This window comes from Marmota flaviventris, chromosome 1 (assembly GCF_047511675.1).
Source record: "Marmota flaviventris isolate mMarFla1 chromosome 1, mMarFla1.hap1, whole genome shotgun sequence".
Lineage (NCBI taxonomy): Eukaryota > Metazoa > Chordata > Mammalia > Rodentia > Sciuridae > Marmota > Marmota flaviventris.
Window position 1 is genome coordinate 30,048,637 of NC_092498.1, and position 20,388 is coordinate 30,069,024.

General features: G+C 32.8%; 1 protein-coding gene across 2 annotated transcripts in view; it reads right to left on the bottom strand.

Moving 5' to 3' along the window:
* Krit1 (KRIT1 ankyrin repeat containing) overlaps nt 1–20,388 on the bottom strand; it is a 36,454-nt gene that overhangs the window by 2,389 nt on the left and 13,677 nt on the right. For both annotated transcript variants that reach the window (XM_027919891.2, XM_071612243.1), the window contains exons 9-15: nt 17,971–18,127; nt 17,206–17,313; nt 14,742–14,898; nt 13,836–13,987; nt 5,002–5,168; nt 4,268–4,355; nt 3,465–3,671 (exon numbers count right to left, since the gene is read on the bottom strand). In XM_027919891.2, coding sequence (XP_027775692.1) covers nt 3,465–3,671; nt 4,268–4,355; nt 5,002–5,168; nt 13,836–13,987; nt 14,742–14,898; nt 17,206–17,313; nt 17,971–18,127 — 1,036 coding nt within the window. The remainder of the gene's footprint in view (nt 1–3,464; nt 3,672–4,267; nt 4,356–5,001; nt 5,169–13,835; nt 13,988–14,741; nt 14,899–17,205; nt 17,314–17,970; nt 18,128–20,388) is intronic.

A 20,388-nucleotide genomic window follows, 5' to 3' on the forward strand; every position in this document is an offset into this window, starting at 1 on the left:
AAATAAAACATGGTATAAATTTACATGAGTATATATTATATATAGTTTTAAAAAAGCCATCCACATCGTATTGCAAACTTTACAGACAGAATATGCTAAAATACTACTTACCAACGTACAGACTGAAACGCTTATTCAAGATATAATACCTTAAACCAACTATCTTTTACATTACTTGAAATCTCTTAAGCTAAAGCCAAAAAAATGGTCCATTAAAATGGCCTCAAAACAGTTTAATATGCAGAAAAAAAAAAACCCTGTGGTACAGCAACTTTCAGTTGTACAGAGGTCAGATTTCTAACAAAAGTTATTACTGAGTCCATAAGTTAAAGATAAAAGTTTTGTGGTTAAAGGACAACATGCAGTGAGGAAGAATTCTTGAGAGACACCAAACAGTAAGCAGTTGAATGGAATTGAGGAGCAGAGTCCAAATGATAATTTTAAGTGATAAGTCTACTCCAGAAGGAAAAAGTAGTCCTCATTATAACAAGGTGCTCAGTAAGGAAAGTCAAAAATCATAATAGTTGAGAACAGGGACAGTTGAGAACAGAAAAAGGCACAGAGTAGCACATAGATGACCAGCAGAGAGGAGAAACAATTATATTGATAACTGATTATGTAGAATGGTACCAGGTGGGTGTTTAAACAACCAATTCCAACCAGAAGGGCATTATGGTCAATATAAATCAACATCAGCAAATGATAATCTATTGTTTTGTGGTAATGGCATTTATTAAGGTTGAAGACATATCAAGAAGTACAGTTCAGCTGTGAAGAATGCAACATATTCACTACAGTAAAACACTGAGCCATGATTTTAAGTGAATAAACACTGCATTTATCTATTCAATAGTGTTTACATTTTATGTAGGCAGAACAGACAAATCTTTGACAAGCACATGAAATTGGCTGAGTTATATTTTCTGATGGGCAATTTTCATTATTTCAAAGAGAAAGAAGATGTAGAAGGTAGACGTAATTGATATAAAAAACATAGCTATATTCTGTGGCTTTGCCTGAGAATTAATCTCTGAGGCTAATGTATCCCATTTGGTGTTTTAAATTCAAATTAAGGTATTTTTACAGATGAAGGTGTTTATTTTAATGAAGTTGTGTCACATTCAATCATAGTACATCTTGCTGAATCCAAGACCAGCGAGGACAACCTGGTTGTTTCTACCTTTGATAACTGGAAAATATAATCATCTTAAAGCTTTTCAAAGTGCCATATATTTATAAGTGGCTTATGCAGGGACAGAAAGCATGTTTAGATTTTGGTTCAATCATCTTTTTATATACTCAAGGATAGTATTCCTATTTATTTTTCTAGAAGCTGAACATATTATCCTGAAAAAGCAATCTGTTAATTAATAATATAGCTAACATTCCCTGTCTACTACTACTCTCTCACTTATTCAACTTCTGGACCAGACTGTTATTTACAATATAAATATTTTAAGGTATTGTTAAACTACCTTCTGAATACTATATATATATTACCATCCAATTCCATGAATAAGAATTTGTAAATGTTGGTATAAGATGCTCTATATAAATAGCAAAGAAAAATTTCCTGAAATGGAGGGGGTAATTTCTCCTTCATTTAACAAGTTTAGAAATGAAACAGAAAAGTGCTATAAGTTTTATAAGCAGCAGTGTATTTTATGTAAGCAAAAAAAAATTTTTTTTTTTTGGTGGTGCTGGGGATTGAACCCAGGGCCTTGTGCATGTGAGACATGTACTCTACCAAAAGTACCACCAAACAGTAACAAATTTCTGAGCTATATCCCCAGTCCCGCAAAATAGTTTTAAAAGAAAATAAGCAAAAGGCCCAAAAACAAGCTGGCTTATAAGGGTATTCAAGAAATCAAACTCAGGTCAGTAACTGAAGTCAGACTTTATTCTGCTCCATTTCCCTAAATCTTCTCTAGTCCCATCCACAGGTTTATCTGACAACTTCATTAAATAATGCTGCCCATAAGGATGATCCTGAGTTAATATTAAATAATTATGACTGGGATAATTTAAAAAGTTATGTGATCATCATAATAAAGACTTATAAAAATTAGGAAAAGAAAAATTAAATTTATTAGCATATTTCCCAATCTAAAATGTGTTTTTAAAATGCACAAGTTTGGCTGGGGCTGTAACTCAATGGCACAGCGCTTGCCTAGCATGTGTGAGGCACTGGGTTCGATCCTCAGCACCACATAAACAAATAAAATAAAGGTATTCTGTCCATCCACAACTATAAAATATATTTTAAAAAAATAAAAAATAAAATGCACAGGTTTAGTTTACATTAATTGATTTGGAAATTCTTGGCAAATCTGAGTTAACAAATTAGATTTGATTTTTATTTTCTTTTTATTATAAACTAGTCATCCATCCTGCTTAAATGTGTGAAGTGTTAAAAATAAACGACAAACCTATATTTTATATCATAATAAATTTGATTAGAAAAAGATGCAAGCACCAAACAGTAACAAATTTCTGACTGGAGTGCTTTTTAGTGTTCTAATGGATATTTATAACCCTTCCAAGCTTCACACTATCCACCAAGAGCTTCTTATAACTAGTCCCAATTTTCAAAATGAAGCCCTTGTATCAGATATATTTTTCTTTTTAAATTCTGCATTTTCCATTTAAACCCACTTGATATTTTAAATAGGTTATTATAATCACATAGTAAAAAACTTTTGACTTTCAAGATGGTGTTATTATGTTTGTGACCATTCCTAAGATTCCTATGTTGAAATTTTAACCCCTAGGGTGACCAATGTGATGGTAGTAGATGTATAGCCTTTGGAAGATAATTAGGTCACGAGGGTAGAGCCCTCTTGAAGGGGATTAGTGCCCTCATAGAAGGGTCCCCAAGAGCAACCAAGAAAAAGGCCTTTTCCAGAAGCTGACCATACTGATGCCTGATCTCCGACTTCTAGTTTCCAGAATTGAGAAATAAATTTCCATTGTTTATAAGCCATTCAGTCTAAGGTACTTTGTTATAACAGCCTGAACTCAGATAGGTACATATTGAAAAGTCTCCCTTCTAACTCCAGTTCCCAATTACATGTGTCCCTTCTCAAAAGGCTTCAAACATTTTTTAATGTATACATCATGTTCTTCAGGTAAAAATAGTCTCAACCTCCTTCCATTTTTATACCAATTGTAGCGTATTACATGTGGTTTGGCACCATTTTCACTAAATATACTGTGTAAATATATTACTATACACAAAAATACTCCATATACCTAAGATATTCTAATCAGGAATGTATTTAATTAATGTTAAAACTCCTTACTGGAAGTCATTTAGTCACACGCCTCCCCCAGCATTATTTGCAATGAATGAAACTTCAATGAAAAGTTATACATATATGCTATTTCCAGTTTCTTCACATAGGCTGGTACTGTTAGTTTAGCAGTTATATGACATGACTGGTCAAAAACAGCTAAAAATATACCTTAGTTTCCATGTTGAGGAGATGAAGTCCTTTTATATTTACTCCTACGTACACAGGGATGACTTTATGATTGCTGGGGCTTGCTTTTGTAAATATCTGTCCTGTGAAAAAAGCTGCTCCATATGTAGGAATTTCCCAACAATTCTGTAAGAACATGCGCTGCAGGTGATGCATTTCTTTACTGACACCTTCACTTGTACTAAGATTCTAAAAACAATTACAAATAAAAGAGACATGAAAGAGAATTACAAGTATGATAATCCAAACAGGCCAACTACGTAGTTTCTTAAATCAAGGTTTTCCCCAAAGAATGAAATTATGGCACATTATCATAAGAGTACTTTTTCTTTTTATAATTTTTTTTAATACCTTTATGTTATTTGTTAATTTTTATGTGGTGCGGGGAACAAACCCAGTGACTCATGCATGCTAGGCAACTGCTCTACCACCGAGCCACAACCCCGGCCCTCTTTTTATAATCTTAATATTAAAAAAAAATATGCTGAGGTCTAAAAATATTATTTGTCTATTCCATTAATTTTAAGTGCCTCATGGGCAGGGATAGTATATTATTTCAAAATTTTATTCCTATCCTTTACCAAAATATTCAGCACATAGATGTAAAAGATTCTACATTACTAAAAATATCTTGCTATTTTCAGTTTTGGACATTGTAAACCAAAAGATCCATTTAGAAGTTCAGGACTATGAGTTTACTATACCTATGTTTAAAAGATTAATAACACTAACAAAATATCAAGTAGGCTATAAAAATGTCTTTTTATTTTCATTAAACAGCTTACCTTATATTCATGAAGAATTCGATTTGTCCAGTGTGGTGCCTTACTTTTTAGTTTGGTAATAGGTACAATGGATTTTAGATTTTCTTCACTGTAAGCACACATGCAAACATCCTTTAAGTCATCTTTGGTACTCAAGTACACTAATCCCTCTGTAACAGATGGCTTTAAATGACACAATTTTTAAACTGAAAAATACTGCTTTAAAAATTAGAGAACTCAAAAATTTTAAGAGTTCAAGTTGTGGGAAAACGTCACAACATTTGCAATAGAGAATGTTTCTTCTTTCAAGAGCCAGAAAATGTTTTTGAAAGTTGAAAAGCACAATAAACAAACTGTAGATGTGCTCAAATCTCAGTGTTTTCTCTGAAAGATTGAACATGATTTTAATTTTTATGGTAGGATGTCTAAGTGCATCTGCCTTATAAAATTTTTTACTACTTATTCAAGTCAGGTTTTAGTGAACTTATTTAAACATACAGTAAAGAAAGATATAAAAAAATAAATATGAAGTATATCAAAATAAAAATCAAACATAAGAAAAATAACTTTGGAAAATAAAACTTTAAGAATGCTTTATTACAGAAGCTGGGGTTTGTTTGTTTTCGCTTTCATTGTGTTTGTATTATTTAATTCCAAATCAATGTATAAAAATGTTCTAATAAAATTTCAAAACTTTCTTGGTTAGATAGAATCTTTAGCATAGCACAAGACCATACACAGCATTAAATACTTACTTTAGGAAACCTTGCTTGTGTTTCTTACTTTCATAATTTCCATACACTATTTGCAACAGCAGGCTTGCCAATGTTATCAGTTTAGCATCAGGAGCTGTATAAAAGCCCTTTAATAAATTATATCTGGCTTCATCAAAGAGAATAAGAATAGCTAGTGGGTCCTCAATCTTAAAAGAAAAAGTATAATGTGGTTATCAGGCTACAATTTCCTTTTAAAAATATACAGCTTGTCACTGTATAATAAAGAAAAAGCAGAAAATGCACATTTATACATCAATGAACTGTTACTGCTTTAGAGCAGGAGTTGTGGAAACTTTTTCTAAGGGCTAAATAGTAATATTTTAAGCTTTGTGAGCCATATAATCTCTGTTGCAACTACTCAACTTTATCATTATAGTATAAAAGCAGCTTCAGGCAATACTTAAATAAGTGGTATGGCATACAACTTTTTGTAAAGATACTCAATTTGAATTCCAGAAAATTTTCACATGATTTAAATTTTATTCTTTACATTTTTTAACCATCATAAAATATAAATATGCATTCTTAGCTTTTAGGTTATACAAAAATAGGAAACAGGCAGGATATGATCATGACTATAGTTTGATAACCCTGATTGACCATCTAATAATATTACCTTCAGTTTATGGATATCTATGAACTCTAGCACTAAATCTTTATATTCATAAAAATATTTTCTATTACCTATGTTTATACACTGTATTAGTGAAGATAAAAAGGAAGTTTATCAATTCCAAGAAGGACAAATGTACTTTAAAATGCTTGTCTTATGGGTTTTCTTTCTTTTTTTTTTTTTTAACTAGGGATTAAATCCAGGGGTACTTAACCATCGAGCAACATCCCCAGTCCTTTTTTATATTTGAGAGACAGGGTCTCACTGAGTTGCTTAGGGCCTTGCTAAGTTGCTGAGGTTGGCTTTGAACTCATGATCTTCCTGCTTCAGCCTCCTGAACTGCTGGGGTTACAGGCCTGCACCACTGCACAATGGAATATTACTCAGCCTTAAATGAAATTATGGCATTTGCAGGTAAATGGATGAAGCTAGAGAATATCATGTTAAGTAAAATAAGCCAATCCCCCAAACCAAAAGGCCTAATGTTTTCTCTGATAAGCTAATGTTGATCCATAGTTGAGGATAGGTAGGGAAGAATGAAGGAACTTTGGATTGGGCAGAAGGGAGTGAGTGGAAGGGTGGGGCTGTGGAGATGGGAAGGGGGTAGAATGAAACATTATTACCCTATGTACATGTATAATTACTCTATTGGTGTGACTCTGCACCATGTATAGCCAGAGGAATGAGAAGTTGTGCTCTATTTGTGTAAAATGTGTCAAAATGCATTCTACTCTTCTGTATAACTAATTAGAACAATTAAAAAAATTTCTTTTAAAGCTTGTCTTAAAGGAAACATTTTTTATATTATCTGAATAAAGATTTTTGTACTTAGGAATAACATTAAAAGCATAGTTTGCGGGTGCACATCTCTAATACCAGCGGCTTGGGAGGATGAAACAGGAGGATTGCAAGTTGAAAGCCAGCTCAGCAACAGTGAGACGCTAAGCAACTCATTGAGACCCTGTCTCAAAATAAAATACAAAATAGGGCTGGGGATGTGTCTCAGTGGTTGAATGCCCCTGAGTTCAATCCCTGGTACAAAAAAAAAAAAAGTTAAAAAAGATTTTTATCAAATAAATAATTCTATTTTTCTTGTTTCTTTCTCTTAAAAGGGATCAAGAAGGACATTTCATACTGTTTACGGGAAACATTCATCAACAAGTCACAACAATAATAAATTTATATGCCCCAAACAATAGAGCATCTTCGTTCATCAAACAAAGTCTTCTCAGGTTCAAGAGTCCTAGACCACAACACAATAATTCTGGATAACTTTAACACACCTCTTTTACCACTGGATAGATCACCCAAACAAAAGCTGAAAAAAGAAACTGTAGAGCTCAATAACATAATCAATAACTTAGACTTAACTGACATATATAGAATATTACATCTTTCAATGAGTGAATACTCTTTTCTTCTCAGCAGCACATGAATCCTGCTCTAAAATAGGCCATATATTATGCCACAAAACAAGTCTTAGCAAATATAAAAAAGTAGAGATACTAGCCTGCATTCTACCAGACCATAATGGAATGAATGATAAAATAAAAAATAAAAGCTACTCTAATACCTGGAGACTAAATAATATGCTACTGAATGAACAATGGGTTGCAAATGACATCAAAGAGGAGATTTAAAAATTCTTAGAGGTGAAAGAAAACCAGATACAACATATCAAAAACTTTGGAACACTATGAGGGCAGTCCTAAGAGGAAAGTTCATTGCATGGAGTTCATTCTTTAAAAGAAGAAAAGTCAAAAAATAAATGACTTAACATTACATCTCAAAGCCCTAGAAAAAGAAGAACAAATCAACACCAAAAGCAGTAGAAGAAGGAAATAATTAAAAGCAGAGCTGAAATCAATGAAATTGAAACAAAAGAAACAACTGAAAAATTGACAAAACAAAAAGTTTTGGTTCTTTGAAAAAATAAATAAAATTGACAAACCCTTAGCCATGCTAATGAAGAGAAGGAGAGAGAAAACTACTAACATTCGTGATGAAAAAGGAAATATCACAACAGACACTATAGAAATACAGAAGATAATTAGAAATTATTTTGAAAACTTGTACTTCCATATAATAGAAAATATCAAAGGCTTGACAAATTTCTAGAGTCATATGATTTGCCCAAACTGAAAGGATGATATACACAATTTAAACAGATTAATTTCAAGTGACAAAGTAGAAGACACCATCAGAAGCCTACAAACCAAGAAAAGCCCAGGACCAGATGGATAAACAGCCGAGTTCTACAAGACCTTTAAAGAAGAACTAATACCAATACTCTTCAGGAAACAGAAAAAGAGGCAGCACTTCCAAACTCATTCTATGAGGCCAATATCACCCTGATTCCAAAACCAGGCACAGACACATCAAAGAAAGAAAACTTCAGACCAATATCTCTATTGAACATAAATGCAAAAATTCTCAATAAAATTCTGGCAAATCAAATACAAAAACAAATCTAAAAGATATTCCACTATGATCAAATGAGGTTCATTCCAGGGATGCAGGGTTGGTTCAACATACAGAAATCAATAAATGTAATTCATTACATCAATAGACTTAATGATAAGAACCATATGATGTTGAGAGCCACAGCCGAAAGGGCCCCAGCAAACTTCCAGCTGCCAGCTGATGATTGGCTCACAGCGGCCCCAACAAACTTCCAGCTGCTAGCCGACTGACTGGGTCGCGTGGGCGGAGCCAAAAGAGTCCCCCAATGAGCAGCTCCGTGGTCTGAAAGGGCGGGGAAACAGCCCAATGAGCATCACCGCAGAGGAGCCAATCAGCTAGCAGCTGGAAGTTTGCTGGGGCCCCTTTGGCTGTGGCTCTCAACAATATGATCATCTCAATTATTGCAGAAAAAGCACTCAACAAAATACAGCAGCCCTTCATGTTCAAAACACTAGAAAAACTAGGGATAACAGGAACACATTGCAACATTGTAAAGGCTATCTGTGCTAAGCTCCAGCCCAACATCATCCTAAATGGAGAAAACTGAAAGCATTACCTCTGAAAACTGGAACAAGACAGGGATGCTCTTTCACCACTTCTATTTAACATAGTTCTTGAAACACTAGTTATAGCAATTAGATGAAAGAAATTAAAGGGATACACATAGGAAAATAAGAACTCAAATTGGCACTATTTGCTGACTATATGATTCTATACCAGAAGGCCCCCAAAAAATCTACCAGAAAACTTATAGAATTAGTAAATGAATTCAGCAAATTGGCAGGATTCAAAATCAACCCATAAATCAAAGCCATTTCTGTATAACAGTGACAAATCCTCTGAAAAGGAAACGAAGAAAACTACCCCATTTACAATAGCCTCAAAAAAATAAAATAAAATACTTGGGAATCAACCAAACAAAAGAGGTGAAATACCTCTACAATGGAAACTACAGAACACTAAAGAAAGAAATTAAAGAAGACCTCAGAAGATGGAAAGATCTACTTTGTTCTTGTACAGGCAGAATTAATATTGTCAAAATGACCATACTACCAAAAGCATTATACAGATTTAGTGCAATTCCAATCAAAATCCAACATTCTTCATAGAAATAGAAAACGCAGTCATAAAGTTCATCTGGAAAAAATAAGAGACCCAGAATAGCTAAAGCAATCCTTAGCAAGAAGAGTGAAGCAGGTGGCATCACTATACCAGACCTTAAACTATCTACAGAGCAACAGTAACAAAACAGCATAGTATTGGCACAAAATAGACTGGTAGACCAATGGTACAGAATAGAGGATGCAGTTATCTTTATTAGACAAAGGCATAAACAGAAAAATGTAAAAACATACGTTGGAGAAAAGATAGCCTCTTCAACAAATGGTGCTGGGAAAACTGGAAATCCATATGAACAAGATAAAATTAAACAGCTATATCTCACCATGCACAAAACTCAACTCAAAGTGGATCAAGAACCTAGGAATTAAACCAAAGACATGTGTCAAATAGAATAAAAAGTAGGCCTAAATCTCCATTATATCGGATTAGGCCCCTACTTCCTTAATAAGATTCGTATAGTGCAAGAATTAAAATCAAGAATTAATAAATGGGATGAACTCAAACAAAAGTTTCTTCTCAGCAAAAGAAACAATCTGTGAGGTGACTAGAGAGCCTACATTTTGGGAGCAAATCTTTACCCCTCACACATCAGATAGAGCACTAATCTCTAGGGTATATAAAGAACTCAAAAAGCTAAACACCAAAAAAAAAAAAAACAAACCCAAAAAACAAACAAACAAAACCCAATCAATAAATGGGCCAAGGAACTGAACAGACACTTCTCAGAAGGTGATATGCAACCAATGAACAAATACATGAAAAAATGTTCAACATCTCTAGCAATTAGAGAAATGCAAATCAAAATCACTCTAAGATTTCATCTCACTCCAGTCAGAATGGCAGCTATTAAGAATACAAACAACAGTAAGTGTTGGCAAGGATGTGGGGAAAAAGACACACTCACACATTGCTGGTGAGACTAAAAAATGGTACAGCCAATATGAAAAGCAGTATGGAGTATCCTGGGAAAACTTGGAATGGAACCACGTTTGAACCAGCTATCCTACTCTTCGATCTATTCCCAAAGGACTTAAAAACAGCATACTACAGGGATACAGCCACATCAATGTTTATTGTAGCACAATGCACAATAGCTAAACTGTGGAACCAACCTAGATGCTCTTCAGTAGATGAATGGATAAAAAAAAATGTGATATATATATATATATATATATATACACACACACACACACACACACACATACACAATGGAATATTACTCAGCAATAAAAGAGGATAAAATTATGCTAAGTGAAGTTAGTCAATCCCAAAAAACCAAATGCCAAATGTTTTCTCTGATGTAAGGAGGCTGATTCATAGTGGGGTTGGGAGGAGGAACATGGGAAGATTAGACCAACTCTAGATAGGGAAAAGGGGAGGGAGGGCAAGGGAGGGGAAAAGGGGTGTAAAAAAGATGGTGGAATGAGATGGACTTTATTACCCTAAATACATGTATGAAGACACAGATGGTGTGAATATGCTTTGTGTACAACCAGAGATATGAAAAATTGTGTTCTATATTGTTATATGAATTGTAATGCATTCTGCTGTCATATACAACAAATTAGAATAAAAAATTAAAAGAAAAAAAAACCAGAGATGGGAAGACCATTCTAAACTAAGAATCTAATGATAAGGTCAAATACAAAGTATGATCCTTGACAGATCGTTCAGGTGAGAGGCTATAAGACTTTTTGAAACAATTAGGAAAAATATTAATTTGGATATTAGCTGTTATTATGGAAATATTTTATTAGGTTGAAAATGGTATTGTGGTATGTAGGTATGTCCTTTAGGAAATGAACACTAAAATAAGTAGGAATGTGTCATGATATCTACAACTCAATTTAAAATGGTTCACAAAGGAAAAAGAGATAAAGGAAATGTGGCAAAAAATTTAACAATTAGTCAAATAGAATATAATGTGAATTGTAATCACTTTTCAACTCATGTAGTTTTTTTTAAATTTCTCGAGATAAAATGTTGAAAGACTGATGGAGAGCTTATTTTCTGGTATAAACTGACAAGAAAATTAGGAGAGTCTGAGTAGATACCAACATATACAATTCCCTATGTTAAATGAGTGTTAATCAACCTCTGTTCTTTTCTAGTGAAATCAAGCTGTTTTCATTCTAAGAGAATGATGCTAACCAATAAATATAATTCTTCATTTTTTCAGATGATACAAATAGGAATTTCTCTATTATACAATGAGTGAAAGGAAAAAAATATTTTAACAGATGATCATGATATTCTGTATTTGCCGTAAGAATTTACTAAGCACTGTTTTTTTACTTGAGCCCACTTTATTTTATAGTTTACTTATGCATTTGTTTATCATCCAATATTATCATTAATGCTCCTTCTATCAACTTTTAAAATATTACATGACTGGAGAAGGTAGATTGGGTATACTTAGATTACTTAGATTACTTTATGAAACTAGGGGCTGAGGTTGTAGCTCAGCAATAGAGCGCTCGTCTAGTATGTGTGAGGCAACTGGGTTCAATCCTCAGCACCACATAAAAATTAAATAAATAAAATGAAAGGTGTCCAACTACAATTAAAAAAATATTTAATATATTATGGAACTAATATACTTTTAAAAATTATAGTAGTATACCCAACATAAAGTTGTCATTTTACCAAAAAAAGTGAATAATTCAGTGGCATTAATTACATTCAAAATTCATGCTACTATCACCAACTGCACAGCTTTCACATTATGTTAACAGAAACTCTATAACCATTAAGATGAAGTGGAGCCAGGCACAGTGGCACATGCCTGTAATCCCAGTGGCTCAGGAGGCTGAGGCAGGAGGATAGTGAGTTCAAAGCCAGCTTCAGCAACGGTGAGGCGCTAAGCAACTCAGTGAGACCTTGTCTCAAAATAAAATACAAATAGGGCTGGGGATGTGGCTCAGTGATTAAGTGCCCCTGAATTAAATCCCCAGTACCCCTCTTCTCCCTCCCCAAAAAAGAATGAGCAGAGCTGGAGGTATAGCTCAGTGGCAGAGTATATGTTAGCATGTACAAGGTCCTGGGTTTGATCCCTAGCACCCCAAAAGAAACAAACCAAAACCAACCAAACAAACCAAAACCACTGCTCCCCAGCAAAACCAAACCAACCCAAACCAAAACCCTCCCCAGCTCCTCCACTGATACTTTTAGTAAGCTCTGATCTACTTTCTATTTATGAATTTGCTTTTTCTAGATAATACAATGTAAGTGGAATCATACAATAGTAGTGTTTTTGTGTCTGGCTTATTTTACTTAATATAATGGTTTCAAGATTCATCCCTGTTGTGGTAAATATTGAACTTAATCCCTTTTTTAACACCAAATAATGTTCTGTTTTATGTATATACTACATTTTATTTGAATACTCATCTACTGGACACTTAGTTTGTTTTCACCTTTTTAGCTATTATATATAAGGCTGCAATGAATAATGGCATATAAATGTGTTTGAGTTTGTTTTCAATTCTTTCACATTTTATACCTAGGAGAGCCTATGGTAATTCATGCTTCAATTTCTGACGAATCACCAAACTGTTTTCCATGTGGCTATAGTATTTTATGTCCTATCTGCCACATACAAGGGTTCCAATTTCCCCATTGTTCAAGAACCATATGTTGAAGAGACTATTTTGGCACCCTTGTCAAAAAACAATTGGTCACACATGTATGGGCTTATTTCTGAACTCTCAATTCTATTCCATTAGTTTATATCCTAGATTACTACCAAAATGTTTTGAACTTTGTAGTAGTATGGTTTAAAATTGGGAAAGGTGAATCTCCTAAGTTTATTCTTCTCTCTTCAAGACTGCTTTGTCTGTTTGAGGTCCTTTGTAATTACATATGAATTTAAAGATCATCCTTTAAATTCTGTAAAAAAGGCTTTGAAATTTTATTATGGGTTGTATTAAACCTGTAGATAACTATGCTAGTATTGACAGTTCAACAATATTAAATATTCCTCTCCTTGAACATGGGGATCTTTCTAGTATTCAGGTATGTCTTAGTTTTTCAACATTGTTTTTTTATTTTCAGTGTTCTTTCCCGTAACTCTTTCAAAATTTCCATAACTGATTAGCCCTTTTTAAAATTCATACTTCCTAACTATTCCTCCCACCAAAATTATTTTTTATATAAACTGTTTCATCCAATTGCTATTTTATTAATTATTTTTTTGGTGTGGGGAGGTTGCTTTCCTCTTTCTTTTTACAAGAAAAACAATTAAAAAAATCTTTAAGATAATGGAATAGAAAGGAATAAACTACTAACCAAGCGGCCATTTTTAAAAAATATTTTTTAGTTGTCAATGGACCTATATTTTATTTATTTATATGTGGTGCTAAGAATCAAACCCATTGCCTCACACATGCTAGGCAAGTGCTCTACTACTGAGCCATAACCTCAGCCCTAACCAAGTGTTTTGTAAGTAGACAAATGAAACTCTATTAATCACCACAAAGATATAAGGACTGAACATAAAAACAGAAGTAAAACTCTTTGGTACAGGAATAGTGCAATTTCTGCATGTAGTGCTTATAATAGGAACCTAATAGATTTTGTGTATTTAAATGACTATTAAAAGGATTTTCAAACAAACCTTTTTTTCAACTTCCAAAGGAAGTCTCACATCTCTTCTTAGGAAAAGCTGTGGTGATTCTCTTTGGGGATCCAAATTAGTCAATTCAGCAAGTATTTCTGGCCAGTCACGAACATGTTGCAAAGGTTTATGATAAGGCTTGAGCTGAAGGCCTGAAAAACATCTTTCCTTTTATAAATGATAATGTAAAAAAAAATTATTATGCCAATGCATATAAAAACTTTATTCTAAACTATGGGCACTTAAGTACTGAATATATATAAATTAAAAGTCTAAATTTAAATCACTATTTAATCATTACTATTACCTAATTTGTAGATAACTGCTTGTTTTTAATATAAGAATAATTCATCTAGCAAATTTATCAAATGTGCGTGAAATTTTTAATTCCATTATAACCTATTTAATTATATCACAATCAATAAAATTTGGTGTCAAAGATACGATTAAACCATTAGGTAACCAACCTTTATCAATTAAATTCTTTACCTATGCAATACTTTGTGTGGGGAAAAAAACGTATATATATGTATTTATTTATACACACACATTAACTTGCTGTTAACGAGAAAGGTTTGCTGGAAAACTAATGTAAAGAAAAGAACATGTGGATTATTTTGAGAGAGTTAATATGAACAATACATTTAATGGCATTCAAATCAAATGTTGTTGCAGGAGAAGAAAATTTTTGGTTTTTACTAGTTACAAAATGCTTTGAATGAAGGAGGGAAGGGGCCTTAAGGGCTCACCTATTTCAGCAGTTTGAAATGTAATAATTTATACAAAAGAGAATAACATGGTATTACTTAAAATTTAAAGCAAATGATAAATGTTACATTGAAGTTTACCATTTTATTTCCAAAAAGGAATAATGGTGTTTAAACAATAAAAGAAAAACTATCTTACTAAGGTTTTCTGAACAGATCCAAATAGTGAAATACTGCTGAGTTTCTTGAGAGAGACGCATTCCTTCCATTATTTGCTGTACTGTGGTATTATTTCCATGCTTCAGTTCTACAGAACGGTATGATCCATCCATTCTGTATATTCGAACTTTTTCATACTAGGATAAGGAATGATAATAAATTAGGAAAACTGCTTAAAAATTACCTAACACAGTTCAATAAGACACTTTACTTTTAACTTCTAATCTTTTAGAACAGATTTCTAATACAAAAATATCAGAAAGCTGCTTCAAATGAGAACTTGTTGATAATATTTTAAAACATTTTACTTCCATTATTTATATTTTCTAAATTATTTTCTTCTGAATGTTCTGTCAAATAATTTTGGGCAACTAAAGAAAATGGTTCTTTAAAAATTCAAATTCTTCTGGGAGGATGTTTCATAGTTGTTAATGTAAAAGGTAAATATATGGGAAATATAGACTTGGTCACTGAACTCAGTTTTAGTCAAGTACTCAATAAGTATAATGGGTCATAAATCATACTGAAGATATGTGTAGCAGCAGTAACGTGTACTGAGAAGTCTTTTATAATGAAAGACTCTGAAGGTAGAAGTTGTAGAACAACAAATTTTGGCTAGCTTCCTTCCTTTAATTCAGAAAAACTCAGATAAAAGTGTTACAGGAAGTACCTGATGCTCCCAAGTAACTTCTAGGCCAAATCATTTTGGACTGAAGTACTTGATTCCTCTTCTTATCCATTCAAAATATAAAAATTATGCCAGAAATAAAAATGTGTTATAACTATACTGTTATAAAATTAATTGTAATGAAGTGTAACATAAGGTGTCTCTATTGCTTATCATTTCTTGTCTCTGTCTTATGGTCTTGGAATAGTATTTTGACAAAATGTGTATGTGTGATGAGTCTGTATGTAACACTTCCTAATGGAAGACATTATGTGTTCCTTACCATTTTCAAGAGTATTCCATGGTGTTAGATTCACAGATATACTAAATAAATACTTATTGACTAGTTGATGGTTAATATCTAGAAAGGCTCGGGAACATCAGTTACATCTGTTGGTATAAACCTTTTTATCTGGTTTTTAAGTTTTCAAATAGTTTTAAAATTAATAATAGTTTTATAATCACTATAACTTTTAGGTATAACAATTTCTTCTTATTGTAAATTCCTCTCCATTCTTGCTTTTCTTTTGTTTGTCTATGGTGCTGGGTATGGAACTCCAGGGCTTTGCACATGCTAATCAAGTGCTCTATCAATGAGCTATGCCCCAAGCCCTCTTCTCCATCTTAATGTCAATGCTAATTCTAAATTAAACTTTAATCTTTATAATACAATGTATATTTGTCATTAGATTTATCAGTTTATTTTGGGCATAATTAGATGGGAAGACTAGGTTGAAATAGCAGAAAAATAGAGCCAGGAAATCACCTATTTCAACTTTTGTGAGGGAGGGGGAAAGTTTTTACTAACTTGCTGAGACTAAATTAATAAATTATGTACAATGCTGAATTTACAAATATAAAATGTTGTTTAGAAGGGCTAATACAGAAATATTCTTCAATGAATAATCAGAATTATTTTACTCAACATATCAAGTTACATTTGTGCATCATTGAACATTTTAGTTGATGACATATGTAATGCTATATACAATACAGCCTATGTATATAAAAGGCTACACATGATTATCTAGGTTTGTGTAAAAATACTTTATGTTGTTCACATAATGATGAAATTGCCTAATGATGCATTTCTCAGAATAAATCCCTGTTTTAGAATGATTATATTGGGGGTTGGGGATATAAGCTCAGTTGGCAGAGTGCTTGCCTTGCATGCACAAGATCCTGGGTTCAATCCCTAGCACACACACACACACAAAGATTACACTGGAAATTAGAGATTATACTGGAAATTATGTTTTCTTCTTTTTTTGGTGAAAGAGATTGAACCCAAGGTCTTGTGCCTGCTAAGCATGAACTCTATCATTGACCTACATCCCTAGTCCCCAAATTAGATTAATTATCTTGGAAGTTTTATTCATTTTTCCAGTTTTCATTTGGTTATATAAAAATAAATGTTCAGCCAGGTGCAGTGGCACATGCTTTGTAATCTCAGCAACTCAAGAGGCAGGAAGATCGAGAGTTCAAAGCCAGCCTCATCAACTCAGTTTGCCCTAAGCAAATTAGTGTGAGACCCCATTTCAAAATAAAGTATTAAAGGGCTGGAATATAGCTCAGTGTTTGGGCACCTCTGGGTTTAATCTCCAGTACCAAAAAAAAAAAAAAAAAGTTTAAATGTTAAGAATGACAACAAATGTAATACATGAGTTTTACAACAGTAAAGAGTCATCTAAGCTTTTATTCTTTCACTCTTGCCAGGTCCTTAAATTATCTATCAACTTAAAAGCTACGTTTGACTATTGATAAATGTAATCCTTACTGGTTTGTTAATGGCTTCCTTCAACAATTTTGCTGCTTCTTCCCAGTTGTTTTGTTTGTTTTCTTCACAAATATTTAATGGGGATCTTCCTTGTTGGTCTGTTATGTGCTAAAAATGTGGGGGAGGGAAGGCAAAAAAGACATTAAAAACAGTTTTCTAAGGGAAAACATTCAATTAATCAGAATTTCATAAAAAAAGATTAATGCAAAGTGTTAAGTAAATATTAAGGCTACATCGTACATATTCTATATCAAACAAGAATTGCCAAAGTTAAAAGACTGAAAGCACTAGTCAATGAGATTATTGATTTTTAAAAGTTCTGATACAGATACAACAGTTTTTGTTATGTTTTTACTTTGCCCTTTAGAAACACTTGTTACTATGTGGATCGACCATCCTTTTTTCTTTCTCAAGACATTTTTTGGGAAATAGAATATAAAATGAAAAGTGGTAAAAATTTTATGATTCTGGTAAAGGGTAGCGGTAATGGTTGCACAATAATGTGAGAATGTACTCAATGCCACTGAATTGTGCACTTAAATGTAATTAAAATCATAAATTTTACATGAGGTATATTTTGTCAGGATAAAAAAAAACATTTAAAATGTATGCTCAAGAGAAAGCTCATACATAAATATTACTTAGTCTATAAAATGAAATTTATTTTTATTTTTTAGCTGACCTTTCAAATGTACAATGGAATATTTCAGTGTCATTACATATTATTTACTGCTTGGGATAGGGATAAATAGGGAAATAACTTACTCTGTCAACTTCTGGATGGTTTAGGAGAATCTGTACTATTTCAGCATGTCCTCCTCCAGCAGCAAAATGAAGAGGAGAACTCAGCTGTCCATTTAAAAGGTTTGGATTGCACTTTCCTTTCTCTAATAATATACGAGTGGCCTCAACTTTTCCATACCTACAAAAAAAAAAAAAAAATGAAACTTACCTAAAAAAAATCATCTGGAATGTTTAAAAAAAATAAAAAATTCAGCCAATATCCAAGAAATCTAAGGCTTTTCTAGGTTAGATAGTAAAGCATTAATGGATTAAAACTGACAAAAAATGCTCTCAATGGTTAGGGATTTTTTATTAATTATTTTGGCTCAATTCTATTTCTGATCAATTGAGATAAAATATAACCAAATATAAGATAAAGAAGGTGATGGAGAAACACTCCATATAAAGTACAAAAGTTATAATTTTTAGTTAAAAATAGGTTAAGAGAAGTTGGGGATACAGTATAGTGGTAGAGCATGTGCTATCATATGCAAGACCCTGAGTTCAATTCCAGCACCAAAAAAGGAAAAAAAAAAAAAAAAGTTTAGAATCAGAAAGTAAGTCATAAACAATCTTATGGGAATGTTTTACATGTAGGCCTGACCATGAATTACAAAAGAGGCCCAAAGACAATCCTATATGTGGGTGCTACATTAAACTATGTGGAAGACACAAAGATACGATACAGAACCCTGCTCTGAAGGGTTTAATTAATCAGGCAAGACATTAACATGGATAAATTACATAATTTATAACTTTTGTACTTTGTACTGTTAGATTTAAGAATTTAGGATAACAACACAAATGGGACTTCACAATTGTCAAACCAAAATGGCATATATTTAATTATTTAAAACATTCGAAAAGATGAATGAGTTTTGTCTTTTCAGGAAGTGTTTTGAAAGAGCAATTTGAACAGATTTGAAATAAGAAAGAACATAAGAAATGTTAAAGGGAGATAAAATATATATATATATATATATTTTTTTAGAGAGAGAGAGAGAGAGAGAATTTTTAATATTTATTTTTTTAGTTTTCGGCGGACACCACATCTTTGTTTGTATGTGGTGCTGAGGATCGAACCTGGGCCGCATGCATGCCAGGTGAGCGCGCTACTGCTTGAGCCACATCCTCAGCCTGAGATAAAATATTTTAGGTAGCGGGGAAGGAGTAAGGAAAGCAAGGTCTCAGAAGAGTACAAAGCATGTGCCAGACATAGTGAGTCAACATCTTGATTACAGCCAAAGATTTATGAAACATTGCAATCAGAAGCAATGGTGAAAAATAATCTGTTATTTAGAAAGAAGAGGATGGAAGGAGAGAAGGTGAATGGAAATTTGGTTTTAGATATTTGAAGGAAACACTACATATTAGAATTGATCTGATTTGCCCTGAACGCTTTTCCCCTTTTACAAACCCTATGGTTTTTCTATACTCTGAATTGTTCACTTGTATCCTATCCCTTCTTATTCATGTGACTTTTGCTGGTGTTCTCCGCTATCAACATGCTCTTCTATTCTTCCTCATTTTGTTCAGATTGAATTCTATTAATTCTATTAATCCTTTGAAACGGTTTAGGATAAATTTCTCTATATTCCTAATAATACATTTTAGCATTTTATTTTTGTTACTCTTATGGGACTCACCTCATTTTAACTAATTTCATTCTTATTTATATACTTCTTCTATTACCCTGGAAGTTCATTAAGGGTAGAGATAATGTCATTGCATTCTCCAAAATGCCTTACGAATAAAAGATGCATAACTAAACTGTTAAGTAGGCAATTGAAAATGCAGGATTGGTTCTCAGAAGAGAGGCAAAGGCTTAGAATATCTATCTAGATTATGTACAATCATTTAACTGAAATGAATTACTATTAAGGTTGGAAGAATAGATAAAATCTTTCCGAGAGAGAAGTTAGAGAAAGATGATCCTCTTAGAACAATAAATGCATTTTGAAACACAGCCTTTCAGGGAAAGTCATAATGCGGGAATAATCCTAGAAGTAATAATAAAAATAATTAATACAAGCACGAATTCGAAGAATGAAGCCTGAAGTCAGTTAAGTAACTTGTCCAAGTCTCATAGTTACTAGCCAGAGTTAGAATCTGGTTTTCTGAATCTTTGTAGTTTCCACGTTCCAATACATGCTTGGATCATAGAATGGAGGCCAATATTTCATTAATAATAGTGATAGATTAACAATAAAATCTTGCATTTATATTAACTTTTACTAAAGTCTCATTACACTCTTGCAACTCCAATTTGTTCTTAGAATAAAGGGGCAGTCAACAATATGCAGGGCAGGGAAAGAGATTAAAAACTCAGAGAAGGTAAAGAATGTTTATGAAGATTGTGACACAGAAAACAAGAGAATGTGGCCCATTCACCTTTGAAGT